Below are 14554 nucleotides of genomic sequence, written 5' to 3' on the forward strand. Positions count from 1 at the left end.
AAGTATATAATTCCACATGTGTTAATTCATAGTTTTGATGCCTTCAGTGTGAATGTACAATTTTCACAGTCATGAAAATACAGAAAAATCTTTAAATGAGAAGGTGTGTCCAAACTTTTGGTCTGTACTGCATATATAAATAAATAAGAGTTAGGCCATGTGCCCACGTAGCATTTTTGCGGCTGCGAAAAAGCTTGTAAAACCGTCTGCCATGCAAGGCAATGTGAATTTGGATGTGCTGTGCACATGATGCGCTAGTTTGCACGCTGAATTCGCATTGCGTTGCAAAACGCAGCATGACCATTTCTACCGCGATTACGCTGCAAATTCGCGGCCATTGAGGAACATTGAAACGCAGCAAACCCGCAGGTATATGTGGATTTGCTGCGTATCAATTAAATTCAATGGCCGCGAATTTAAGGTGTAATCGCGGTGCGTGTTGTACCCGGGATGAAGAGGAGACTACAACTCCTCTTCATCCCAGCTACCACGCGGTGAAAAAAAGAAATAAAAAAGTTAAAAATAAACAAAACCTGTATATTCACCTCTCCGGCGGCCCCCGATCTGCTCCTGGCCATGTCCTCTCTCCTTGGCGTCCCGCAGTGTACTGTCAGGACCTGCGGTGACGTCATTTAGTCACCTGATGGTCACGCGACCGCTGACGTCGGCGGTCAGGTGATGATTGCGTGACCATCAGCTGACTAAATGACGTCACCGCAGGTCCTGACAGTACACTGCGGGAAGCCGAGGAGAGTGGACGCCGACGGGAGCAGACCGGAGGAGACCGGAGAGGTGAGTATACAGGTTTTTTTTTTTTTTTTTAATGTTTTAATTCTCTTTTTTTTTACTATAGATGCTGCATTTAAAGCATCAGTTGTTCACACATTATAAATCCATGCCGGTTGCATGGATTTATATTGTGTGACCAACTTGTCAAGCACTTTTCCAAGTGATGCTCAAAATCGCTTGGAAAACTGCTTGAAAAAACGCATGCGAAAACGCATGTAAAAACGCTGAAAAAACACTTCTCTCTGGCAGAAAAAAAGCATGTAAATCTGGATGCGTTTTTTCTGCCAGAGAGAGGCAAAAACGCTCTGCATCAAATCTGCTACGTGGGCACATAGGCTTATGGCTCTTAAAAGGGAGGAGAAAATGAAAACAGGAGACCCTGTTAAAGAATTAGAGGGGTTCCTGAGGAACAGCCCCATTTTTCTCCAACCTGTAAGGCTGTGTGCCCACGTAGCGTTTTTCAAGCGTTTATGCTGCGGAATTTCCGCAGCGGAAACGCTTGTGAAACGCTAGGTAATCCGCACCCCATGGTCCCCAAGGGGATTCCGCATGTTCTATGCACATGCTGTGGATTTTGACCGCAGGCCCTTCACCGCTCTGTCTCGTGATATGCCGGCAGCGGGAACCAGACAGGAACGAGCGCTGCAGCACACACCGGGGCCTCGGGGGTGAGTATAGCTTTATTTGTTCTCATTTTTAGGGTCACACTGTATAAATCCATGCCGTTTGCATGGATTTATACAGCGTGACCTAGTTGTCAAGCACTTTCCAAGTGATGCTATCGCCTGGAAAGCGCTTATCAATCTGCATGCGGAAACACATGTGAATCCGCATGTGGATCCGCATGTATTCAGCAGGAAAAACGCATGCACAATCTGCATGCGTTTTTTCTGCCAGGGAGATGCAGAAATGCTGCAGAAATTTTCTGCATCGTGGGCACATAGCCTCAGGAGCAGCCATGTTTTCTCCTCAGGTATTCCTCATCTCATTCAGTCTGGTCTCTTCTTCATCCTCACATACCAATCACTCTCCGCCATTATTCCCAGTCTCACCTTCCACTTCCCCGTCACTGTCCAGCTCTGGCTCCGAGTCCCCGGCATACACGGCCAGAGAAGACAGCACATTCTTCCGATTCGCCGCCATCTCTGCCGTCGTCGCTCTGACGTCCTCCTAAAACCGGAAGGAAGGCGAGACATAGTCACCACGGTAACCGTGCCTAAGTCTGGTGACGTCACTACTGTGCGCCGGGACTGGCGGAAGTTCCGAGGAAGTTTGCGGGGAGATGATACTCGTCTAAACAGTTAGTGTTTGTACTGAGGTGGCTGTATGTGTGGGGCTGGGGGCTCAGGGCACTGCATACTATACACGTGGCCATGTTACTGACAACGGCGTGTTGTGTGTGAGAACAACTGGAGCGACACTAGAGCAGTTGCCACCAACAACCAATCAGGTTGCAGCTCTCATCCTGTCACCATCTATGGTAAATTGAAAGCTGGCATCTGATTTGTAGCTTTTTTCCTGAGGCCTAACATGCTGAGAGCCGTCAGCATGCCTCAGTCATAAGCCTCTTATGGCTGCCAGGTGACATTCAGTGTGGGGGGTAATCCAATGAGGACCCTAGGACAGTCCTTACCGCTATGGTGTCAGCAGATTCCTCCTCTATGAACTGGGTGAGAAGTTTCTGAGATCTTTGGGTTATACTTTGACTATTGTGTAGTGTTAGTATGGATTTCCATTTCTGTTTGTTGTTTTTATAGTCCCTTTTTTCTGTTATTTAGGGACGCCGCCTGTTTCTACAAGGATACTAGCTGGATAGTAGGAGTTGTAATCTTGGGGGCAATATTTACCTTCAAGATTTTCTTTTAGTTTAATTATGTATTATCCCTATATTCTGGGGTAGTGAAAGGACCAATATCTGTAGAGCAGTAATGGAGTTTTCCCATCTTCCAAAGTTATCGTTATTACAGGCCACCAGGGTTCGGATCTCTGGGACCCCCACCAGTCCTGTGGATGAAGGGACCTTCGTGCTGCAATTTATTACTAAACTACCAAAAGATTGCAGTTTTTTTCCTTGAAAGATGCTGTGTATGAAAACTGTCCAAAGACAAATGTATATTCCTATGCACAGTGCTGCTGTATGGCCCACTGACTAATGGAAGTCAATGTGGGGGGTGGGAAGGGGGCTGAGGCTGGTTGGATCCAGTGATCCAGCCAGCTTTACCTAGTTAAATGACCACTCTGAGACTGCATGGTGGCCGGTAACCTAGGTAACAAGTTGTTTAATAATCCAATTAAATATCCCTCCGTTCTTGAGAACAGAATGGATTTTTAATGACAAGTACATAGCAAAGTTGCTTGTTTTTGCAAGCAGTTTACAACTTTAACCAAGGACTTGAGACAACTCCTTTAAATTGACCAGAACATATCCTTAGGGTACATTCACACTACTTTTTTTTTTCCTTTCCAGCGGTCAAAAATGTCACAGCTCTGCCTGAGGTGCTCAGTGATCCTTAGTGGCTTGTGCTGTGTACATCGGCAGAGCCGCTGAGGTTCGTTGTCTGCAGTGCTCCCGACATAGCACCAGTGCTACAGACACCAAGAGCAATGGTGGACACTCTGTTCCAAAGCCAGGGAGGGAGTTTTTTTTTTTTTTACTACTAATGAAGTTTATAGGAAAAAAAATTGTGACTTTTTTATTGCAAACATTCATGCTTTACTTTGAAACAATAGTTGAAAACAGGAGCTGTGATGGGTCTGGGTTCTCGGCGTGCCTCTCCTCCTCTATTGACAAAGTCTGTCCTTATGGGTATGTGCCCACGATGCAGAAATGAAGCAGACAATTTCTGCAGCTTTTCTGCATGTTCTTGGCAGTAAAAACGCTTGCGGATTTTACACGCGTTTTTACATGCGGATTTGACTTGCGTTTTTCAAATGCATGGGGACCTCAAATCCGCATGCAGAAACGCACAAATAATGGACATGCTGCGGATTTTTCAGCAAGGAAAATCCGCTGCGGAAAATTCCGCAGCATGGGCACAGAACATGCAGATTTTCACTGGGGATCATGGGGCACGGATTACCAAGCGTTTTGCAAGCCTTTACGCTGCGTAAATTCCGCAGCAAAAACGCTTGAAAAATGCATAGTGGGTACGCAGCCTAAGTGAGTATAAGGCCACGGCCCCACTATCAGTATTCGGTTAGTATTTTTTCGCGGGAGCCAAAACCCGGTGAGGAACAATCCGAGAAAAGTTATAATAGATACAAGTCACCAATTCTGCATTTATCACCCACTCCTGGTTTTGGCTCCCACTCCTGAGAAAATATACTAACCAAATACTGATAGTGGGGCCATGACCTAAGGGGGAACCTGTCATTCAAGCATAGTCTGATGTACCCACCTCATTTTACTAATCTTCCTTGTCAAACTCGTTCCTGCCTCCTGTTATCAACTATGTGTTCACTGAAACGCTGCCACATTTCAGAGTAATACATATACATTTGTAATCCACAAACAGGTCTCTGATTCTTACTACGTATAGTTCGTGCAGCATGAATCAAATGACAGGTTCCCTCTAAAGATACCTTGGCAAAAGTAGTAAGTATAAATATATTATGCTCCACTATACAAATATACCGTAGATGTTTTTGTAGAGGGATTATTTTAGGATAATCAAATCATTTTACCTTTTGCCTACATGGAAGAAATCCTTTACATTTTTTTTTAAATATCTATATTTTAAAGGGATTGTCTCATGAACGCTGTCCCTTTCAAAATCGTAGCTACCTGGGCATTGAGTTAATCTTGTCGAAACCTGAATGATCTCTCATAAAATTTTCCCTGAATTTGTGTGTGGATACGTGGATGTGCATGGTGTGCCAAAGCTGCTTTCTGTTCCAGCTCAGAAAGGAAGGTCCCTCGTGTTGACATCCTAGGCTGATAGTTTTGTAACCAAATTTGGCTGCTGTTTTAGCTGCCCTGCGGATTTTTATTTCATCAATCGACCAAAAATTGTTTGTCACCCTATTCTTCATCTCTTCACGCAATGTAATTGTTTAGTTTTGTGATCTCTGTGTCTGACAAGTACAAAGCCTGTTAAATCTTACCAGAGGCACAATATAATAGGCTGACTGTCAGTAAGTATAACGGGTATGTGCACACGTTTAAGTGTTTGCATCAGAAATGTCTGCTCCAAAAACGATACCCCAAAATGCTGCATTTTGCAGTACCAGCAAAGTGAATGCAGTTTCTGAAATATCATGCTCATGTTGCTAATTTTTTCCTTGTAGATTTGAAGCCATTTCAAATCTGCAACCTGTCAATTCGTTTAGTCTTTTTTCAGCTTTTCCCCCCATTCATTTGAATAGGAAAAATGTTGTAAAAACTCATAAAAAATGCTCGCATTTTGCACAGCATTTTTCCTGCCACGAGAAGCATTTTTGGTGCAGATATTTCTTCTACAAATATTCATCTTGTGCAAATACCCTAAGACTGACTGACTGAGATAAAACCCCTCATTGCATAGGTTATACATTATACTATCACATTGATCAAAACATTGACCCTTTGTGGCACTTATAAATGTTGTAAAAAATAATATAAAAATATTGTTTTTAATTGTAAAAATAAAAAGTAGAAAGAAATCTCCGTTTTACTAATAAAAAATTGTTAATTTTGAAAAAACAAAAAAAAACCACAAACTTGTCAAAACACAGACATTTGGTATTGTCACCTCCACAACTTGATTAGTGGCATTATGCTTGCCTGTCAGAAGTTTAATGACAGGCAGCCTGTTAAACCCTATAGTGTGCGTCTACTCCTAAACTATGAGGACATCTCCCAACTGCAACAAATAACCTACTTGGGAAAATAAAACAACACAAACTTTATTAATCCCAATAACATACAAGATATCCATACATATAAAAATTACAGGAGGAGCCTATTAAGCTTCCATAGTTGGCAGACCCTGAGGCCATTGTTGAGTTTCCACCCTAGCTTATCAGCGCCCCATGATCATGTTGTGGTGGGCGGGCGATGGGGTGACAGAGGAGCTCTCTCTCACTAACTGCTTGGATGTTGTAGTTGCTAATGGCCACACCATCTAAGGGGCGGAAAGGAGGGAATCAGAGGTTTTGCTGCTGCAGCAGGAGGCCTGCTGTCACATACCACTGGTCTTCCTCAATGATCACACTGGCACAGCTTCTGAGCCAGCGCAATCACCATGACAAGCATCTATGGCATGGTACCTTAGTGGCTATGTGTTAGCATTAGTGTTGAGCGAGTATGTTCTATTAACCCTTTCACCGAGTATTCTCGGGCTGAGCTCCGAGTAGTTACAGCTGCTCGGTGATAAGGTTGAATCGCTCTCGTGTGCATGATTTGCAACTGTTTGACATCTTTAATACATGTGAGGAATGTCTATTTCTTACACATTCCTCACATGTAATAAAGCTGCCAAACAGTTGCAAATCATGCACACGGGAGCGATTCAAACATATCACCGAGCAGCTGTAACTACTCGGAACTCGGCCCGAGCATACTCGGAACAGAACATACTCGCTCAACCCTAGTTAGCATACAAAATAGCGTTACTTGTCCGATAATTTTTCTGCTGTTTCAGTGGTCCCTGCTGATCATTGTTTACTTCACTGCAGCAGTCACATATTGAACATCCATGTGACCACTGCAGCCAGTCTCTGGGCTCTGTGGTCTCAGCGCTTGCCCCCTTACTCCTTTGAGCACAACTTCATTGATGAGGTTCCATCTGCAGAGTCACTGGCATTGCAGACCCTGGATGGATTGTCATCTCTTCCTGAAAAATTGCTGTCCACTTGGACGGGTGCCCGAGGAGGTTGATCACACCTGTACTTTAAAGTAAGATCTTTCCAAAATAGGTGTTAAACTGTAATATAACACCTGAGAGAGAGATACAAAAGGCTCCACAGCATGATAGGCATACAGATGCTTTTTTTGAAACTATTCACATTTATTGTACAGTGATTTGTTGTGGATTTTATGTGAAAAAACATCCTAAAATATCTGCCAAATCTGAACACGGCATAAGAGGTTGTCACCTATTATCACATATGATAGTAGTGACTTTTAGGAATATTTTCTTTATGTTAAATGAATATACATTTTGCTTCTGTTTTGTTACTTTTTTCTGGTCTAACATTTTCTTTCCAGCATTATCTTTTCTGTCTTTAGGCAGAAATATTCTGATGAATACTGACTGCTAATTTGTTTGTTGCAGGACCTTACCTCGAAATGAGCACCCAGTCTTCCTCCTCTTCGTCATCCCCATCATCATCATCAACAAGCTCTAAATGCAGAGTTCTCTCCACCCTGAAAAAAGTTTTTGGATTTGACACTTTTCGCTCAGATCTGCAGGAAAATGCAACCTGCACCGTGGTTAAAGGTAACATATGTTTCCTCTGTAGTATACACCCATCAGCCATAACAGTAAAGCTATCTGCTTTTATTATGCAGGTCTCGCTTGTGCCACAAAAAGAACTCTGACCTATTGAAATTAGCAGCCGAGTCCTGTTCGTTGCCACATGGCACCTCCAGGGATCAGAGCTATTTTTCAAGCACATCAATGCATGTTCCACAATTAATCCTGTACAGTTTTGGTAGGACGCCTTAATGCGGTGTTGCCTTTAAGGGGTGTACTCTTTCTGCAACAGTGCTTAGGTTGGTGATTCATGTGAGAACATAGCATCATAATGCCTTTATCATCTTTCCATAGCGTAACTTGCTGTCATGTTTTCCCCAAGTAAGTCATGCACGCACATCTGGCCATACATAAGATGTAAAAAAAGGGGTGATACATCACCCCTGTTTAAAGGCAGCATAATGCTCAGTAAGGTCTACTACTCTATTAGCCCAAACGTCTGCCATTAAGGGCTGGGACAAGAATGATAGTGATGAGTTCATTGGTAGAGTTTATTGGAAAGCTCACTGGTGGTATGAAGATGAATAGGTAATGGTTGCCTTTCTATGTCTAGTACGCTGGGGCTCTGTCTGTCTGTTGCCTCAATCACTGGTGTATAACTAGATGTGTCCGCTAGATCTCAGAATGCTGAGATTGTCGTCACGTCATGGACAGCCATTTATGAGCGGTGACATCAGGTTACTAGATTCTGAGATGGTTCTGGTCCTTTTACATAGGCTATGTCTCCAAACACCATTAACTTGCTGCTTTCCATTCACACAAAAACCGAATATCCTCTATCACTCCTTGAAATTAGTAAAACCCAGTGTGAACAGATCTTCAAAATTATTACACATCCCAAAATATAAACTCCGACTGGACAGCAAAATACAGATCTCCACCAGACTTTGTAGTGAATATACTCATATTCAGACTCAGACCAAGCCAAGGGGGTTTGATACAGACCCCAGACCACATCCCTAACATATGTGTCAACCCAGAAATAAATACATACCTCAGGCCAGGCTCATGTAAAATTGCTGATCCATGAATCAATAACACACAGTATAAATAACTACAAACCCCAGACAAGACCCCCGAATAAACAAATAACCCAGAAAAAATACATACCTTAGTCTAAATCAAGAAATAAATACATGCATCATACAAGATCCCAGAATAACCATCTTCGATTATACCTCAAAATAAATAGAACCCCCCCCTACCCAAGTGACTACAGTTTTCATTTACACTCTCCTGCCTTGTGGAGCTTCAGAGTGCCTACACATGGATTTAATGTGGATTTTCTGCAGAATGTCTGAAGCATTCTTGCCAAGTTTCCACTTCAACATTTGCATGTGTTGCATGCAGATTTTGTTAAAAAATTCACCCAATGCATAGGAAAGGGTGAAGACCCCATTGAATTTGAACAAAGAATTGACATGCTCTGGATTTTAAAGTGAAAATGAAAATACAAGCAACATATGAATGAGACTTTTTAAATCCTTTTAACATAACTGTTATTGTATACATGGAAGATTATCTTCATGGAATATCAGTACTAAATGTGCACTGTGTATATTTACCAGTACAGCTCCTATTAATGGCTTAAAGGAGTTCTCCAGGTTTGAGATTAAAGTCTACAGACTTCTGAATCATAACCGCGTGTGCACTGCACACTGTCAGAATTTTACGGTGCGGGTGGTCATGTGTCCACAGGTGTGCGATTTGCATACTTCCGGCCACATTCCGACTAGATGTGCTTGGCCTCACTTAATTCACTTGAGTAAGAGCAAGCATGTCTAGTCTGCTCATGACCGCATTTATGCAAATTGCATACTTGTGGTCACACCTGCTCTCGCCACCAGCCCCGGAGACTGCATGCAGTACAAGTGCACGCGCTGTGAGGGTTCACAAGTCTGAAGTCACACAGAGAGATTGCAGACTTTAATCCCAAACCTGTACAACCCCTTTAAAGACCTTCACAGATACTCTAAGACCACGTGTGTACAAGGCCTTAAAACAGGGCTGTGGAGTCTTTAAGCCAAACCTCTGATTCCTCAATTTCCATGACTCCGACTCCCTCATACATGGCTCATGTGTAAGTGATAAATTTACTGTAACACAGATTCATCTCAGCTAAAAGTCTAGACCCTTAGATCAGGAATAGGACAGACATTTATAGGACATTTCATAACTTTCCCAAATTCTTATGAAAAAAATATTCCCCACAAACTGCATTGAACTACTGTACCCAATGTATTATATATTTTAGGAGGTGGAGTTGGTCCATTTTATACCGACTCCGATTCTGACTCCACAGCCCTGCTTTGCAAGGTCGTGCACACATTTGGGATCATTGCACATGGCAGTTTGACTGTGGTTTTTGCTGCAATTTGTGACAAAGATGCATTGTGCAGTAAATTCCTGTTTGTGCCCCACCAGTTTTAGTTGCATGGTCCTGGCCCTGGTGTTGTCAGGCTAATATTACCTTACAAAGTTTGCAGCAAACTCTGCTGTATTCAGTTCTGATCTTTATTCAGTGATATAAGTCTCTCACATTCAGCTAAGTGGTGCTGTATTTCAGTACCTGAACAATGCCAAGTCCAGAGCAGCACTGTGCTATGGGAAAACTTCATTGATTGAACTCCCATCCAGGATTAGATTTCCTTTATTTCTACTTTTGTATTGTGATACAAGTGGAATATCAACAAATACGAGTCCCTCTCTTAATCAGAATTGACCTCCAGTCTCTACTGTCCATAGATTAATTCAATGTACTGTAGTACCTCATTCAAATATAGGATTTTTTTTTCTTAGGTGACAAAGATGTGTTTGTGTGTATGCCAACTGGAGCTGGTAAGTCTCTCTGTTATCAGCTCCCAGGTGTCCTTGCTGCTGGTATCACCATCGTCATCTCCCCCTTGATAGCCCTCATTCAGGTAATGTAGCCAGCACTGTTATTTAAAGCTTTACATAATACCCTCAGTTTGTGCTAACAAAAGTTTTTAAACTATGTTATCAAATGCGGTTACATTGGAGAGAAGTAGGAAAAGCAAAATTGTGTATATAAAAATGACTTTGTAAATGATCTCTACAACAGTAAAAGATGATATGTGCTCATTTCAGTCATCAAATATCTGATCAATGTTTATTCTTTGATCTTCTATTGTAAAAACAAGTCAATACAGGGTTTGCTTGATGAAGTAAAAGGCTGTATATTGTTTGGCCAATGTAAAATAAAGTACCTTAATAATATGCTTTGTTTATAAGAACTGCATAGAACACTGAATTTTACTGCTGGTTTCTTGGCATCTCCGCTTCTACTGTCATTATTACACAGCTGATTCAGAATCAGCGAAGGGTCCTGGCTTAGCTAATGAACTGAGCCAGACAAGCAACTCCTGCCTGTGTGAGAGTAACAGCTGAAATGGTGCATCCTGGAGCTGGACTGAAATCCAGCAATTTTTGCAGTTTTATTGATTAAAGTGTATTTTTTCTTTGTACATATGCTAAACAATAAGTTTTAATTATTTTTTTTTTGAGAACCCCTTTAATATCAATGAATGCTATACAATGTTTAACAAATTTAAATGGTCATGTAGCCAAGCATGTGTCCATGCTTTTGTTCATGTGATGATGAGTACACAGATTTATCACTGTTTTGCATAAACTGTACTTGCGCGAGAATAATTTCTAATATACCCCTGATCTAGCAGCTTGGAAAGTCATGGGACATGAGGCTGCTGCTGTACTATACTCTGGATCCAAACAAACCATCATCTGGGGGTTAACAACAAGGGTACATGTCTAATTGATTATTTAAAGGGAACCTGTCACAATGAAAATGCAGCACATTCTGTAGGTACCATGATATAGAGTAGAAGGAGCTGAGCTGATTGATATATAGTTTTCCAAAGAAAAGATTCAGCATAACTTGTGTTTTAGTCATTTAGATATGTGCTTACTCTGGGTATTTCAGTCAAGTGGGCGGTCCTATCAATGATTGACAGCCATCTCTGTAGGCACACCCATACAAAGAAAGATGTCAGTCACTGATAGGATCTCCCACTTGATTGAAAAGCTGAGAATGACCAGAGGTACAAATGAAGAAAACACTGCTTACACTGCTCCCACACACCTATATATATATATATATATATATATATATATATATATATATATATATATATATATATATATATATATATATATATATATATATATATATATATATATATATATATATATATATATATAATGTGTCTGCTCAGCTCCTGCTCTATAAAATGCTGCCTGCAGACTGGACTCTGAAAACCTCCTGAAAATGCGCCAATGATATGCTCAACAGAATAAACATATTCATTTCTATTGTAAAAAAAATGCTTGCTGTTCATATGTTTTAACTTTTGAGCGTCTTAACTTCTTCAGGTTTTCAAAAATTCCAAGCACTTAAAAGAAGTGATGTGACAATTTTTGAGTCCTTTTCCACTTGGAAGACGCTCAATACTTACAATATAAACAACTCGTCAAACTCTGCCCACGGGGTGATTATATTTGGCCCACGACACTGGCACATCCTCCCCCCCCGTCCCCCCAGCATTGCACCTTCATCTGTATCGGCATCCTGACTGGATCATTGAGGTGTTGGGGTAGATGTATTTACATTTTTTTTCATGTGGTGCCCATTATTCTGTATGGAGGACTTTGTGGTGCCCATTATTCTGTATGGAGGACTATGTGGGGCCCATTATACTGTATGGACGACTATGTGGGGGCCCATTATACTGTATGGAGGACTATGTGGGGCCCATTATACTGTATGGAGGACTATGTGGGGCCCATTATACTGTATGGAGGACTATGTGGTGCCCATTATTCGGTATGGAGGACTATGTGGGGCACATTATACTGTATGGAGGACTTTGTGGTGCCCATTATTCTGTATGGAGGACTATGTGGGGGCTCATTATACTGTATGGAGGACTATGTGGGGGCCCATTATACTGTATGGAGGACTATGTGGGGCCCATTATTCTGTATGGAGGACTTTGTGGTGCCCATTATTCTGTATGGAGGACTATCGGGGGGGCCCATTATTCTGTATGGAGGACTATCGGGGGGGCCCATTATTCTGTATGGAGGACTGTCGGGGGGGCCCATTATGTACTGTATGGAGGACCATCGGGGGGGCCCATTATGTACTGTATGGAGGACCATCGGGGGGGGCCCATTATGTACTGTATGGAGGACCATCGGGGGGGGCCCATTATGTACTGTATGGAGGACCATCGGGGAGGGCCCATTATGTACTGTATGGAGGACCATCAGGGGGGCCCATTATGTACTGTATGGAGGACCATCGGGGGGGCCCATTATGTACTGTATGGAGGACCATCGGGGGGGCCCATTATGTACTGTATGGAGGACCATCGGGGGGGCCCATTATGTACTGTATGGAGGACCATTTTGGGGGGGGGCCCATTATGTACTGTATGGAGGACCATCCGGGGGGGGCCCATTATGTACTGTATGGAGGACTATCGAGGGGGCCCATTATATACTGTATGGAGGACTATCGGGGAGCCATTATTTGGTATTGAAGGAATGTGTGGGGCTATTATTCTGGAAGGAGTGATGAGGAAAAACTTCCTCAATTTTAGACATGTTTTTAATAAATATCAAGGTTGGCCCGCGACTCTGTCCAAGTTTTTAATTTTGGCCCTCTGTGTATTTCAGTTTGACATCCCTGATATAAAACAATGGGAAGGCTCAAAAGATGTCCCAACCTCTTTTTGAGCACTTGGTCAGCATCTTTGCTTTAAAAACCGCTATCGGCTTCTACATTGTTGAATGGAATTAAAAAAAAAACATCTAGTTTTCACAAGTAAAAAAGACACTCCAAAAATGTTGGCGGAACACTCTCAAAATCCACTGGCAGTCCAAAATGTTGAAAATGCCCTCAGGGAATGACTAAAAAAAATTGGTAAAAGAGACGACGCTTGAGAAAAAAATTGCTGCCATTTCCTAAAGCGGTTTCCATTAAAAACCTTGTGGGGTTTGTGTGCACATATTCTCAGTGTGACCACTGACCAGTGCCTTTTAAGGTTTCTTTTTGCACTGACTTCTCTCTTCTTTCCCCTTTTTTTTTTCACCATGTTTAGGATCAGGTAGACCACCTTACTTCCCTCAAGATTAAAGCTTGCTCTCTGAATTCCAAGTTGCCGATAGCAGATCGTAGGAAAATCCTTCAAGACCTGGAGAGTGAGAACCCTAAGATCAAGCTCTTGTACATAACCCCTGAAATGGCTGCAGCCTCTTCCTTCCAGCCGACCCTTGACATGCTGCTATCCAGAGGTCTCCTCTCCTACCTCATCATAGATGAAGCTCACTGTGTTTCTGAGTGGGGCCATGACTTCCGACCGGATTACCAGCGTTTAGGAACTTTGCGTTCACGTCTGCTACAGATACCGTGTGTTGCCCTGACTGCCACTGCCACCAAACAAGTGCAGGATAATATCATGGCGTCATTGAAACTGCGCCAGCCTGTTGCAATGTTTAAAACACCCTGCTTCCGTGTCAACCTGTTCTACGACATACAAATAAAAGAACTACTGGGAGATCCATATGGGAATCTGAAGGACTTCTGCTTGAAAGCTCTGGGGGAAAAGAAGCCTTCTGGGGTAATGTGATAAATGGTCGTAATTTAGCATAACAATTGTCATTTTGTCACAGTTCTAATTTGTTCTAGTAGAAAATTGGACATCTAGAAAATAGCACTAAGTCACTATTGTAACTGTTTTTCCTGAAATCTGAGTGCAGTCTGCTGAGTCACAAGATCTACCCTGCATCTACTGCCAAATATTTGGATAGTCCAGTTAATGACTATATTTCTATACCGTACAACTGTTAAATTTGTTATTTGATGCAATGTGATCTCACACCACCATGCTTATCTATCACTCTCCTAGGGTTTTCCAGGTTGTGGAATCATCTACTGTAGGACCAGGGATGCTTGTGAAGAAGTAGCAATTCAGATGTCCAAGAGGGGTGTCGCCTCCAAGGCCTACCATGCAGGTGAGCAAATGACAGTTTACACGGCCCTACAGGCGGCACTAAACGACCGCTGATCGGTAACTATTTACCAATCTGCGGTCTTTTACACAAGCAGACCGCGATAATCTGATCCTTCAGTATGCATAGGCTGCCATTTGTTCTCAGCAGCTTTAGTCCTGTTTGCACAAAACGGTGCACTGCCGAAAACCATGATGTTTTAAGCAGCAGAAAATATAATTTCACTCGAACAGGCCTTTTGCTTGTTCATTTGGTCA

The 14554-nt window shown here is 42.4% G+C and overlaps 2 protein-coding genes across 7 annotated transcripts in view; one reads left to right on the plus strand and one right to left on the minus strand.

Annotated features, from left to right (window-relative positions):
- Window positions 1–1997, minus strand: part of SAP30BP (SAP30 binding protein) — a 64501-nt gene extending 62504 nt beyond the window's left edge. For all 3 annotated transcript variants that reach the window (XM_073684011.1, XM_073684012.1, XM_073684010.1), the window contains exon 1: window positions 1842–1997. In XM_073684011.1, coding sequence (XP_073540112.1) covers window positions 1842–1932 — 91 coding nt within the window. In that variant the 5' untranslated portion in view covers window positions 1933–1997. The remainder of the gene's footprint in view (window positions 1–1841) is intronic.
- The window catches only part of RECQL5 (RecQ like helicase 5), an 88291-nt gene continuing 75734 nt past the window's right edge, over window positions 1998–14554 (plus strand). For 2 of the 4 annotated variants that reach the window (XM_073684004.1, XM_073684009.1), the window contains exons 1-6: window positions 1998–2089; window positions 4305–4384; window positions 7044–7208; window positions 10044–10165; window positions 13388–13906; window positions 14195–14300. In XM_073684004.1, the coding sequence (XP_073540105.1) occupies window positions 7058–7208; window positions 10044–10165; window positions 13388–13906; window positions 14195–14300 (898 nt within the window). In that variant the 5' untranslated portion in view covers window positions 1998–2089; window positions 4305–4384; window positions 7044–7057. Of the gene's footprint in view, window positions 2090–2407; window positions 2460–4304; window positions 4385–7043; window positions 7209–10043; window positions 10166–13387; window positions 13907–14194; window positions 14301–14554 lie in introns of those variants that run through there. The other 2 variants (XM_073684006.1, XM_073684005.1) reach the window with 2 other exon arrangements.

The sequence above is a fragment of the Phyllobates terribilis genome, unplaced genomic scaffold (genome assembly GCF_046119375.1).
Source record: "Phyllobates terribilis strain yellow unplaced genomic scaffold, ASM4611937v1 Scaffold_5__5_contigs__length_657084704, whole genome shotgun sequence".
In the NCBI taxonomy this organism is placed as follows: Eukaryota; Metazoa; Chordata; class Amphibia; order Anura; family Dendrobatidae; genus Phyllobates; species Phyllobates terribilis.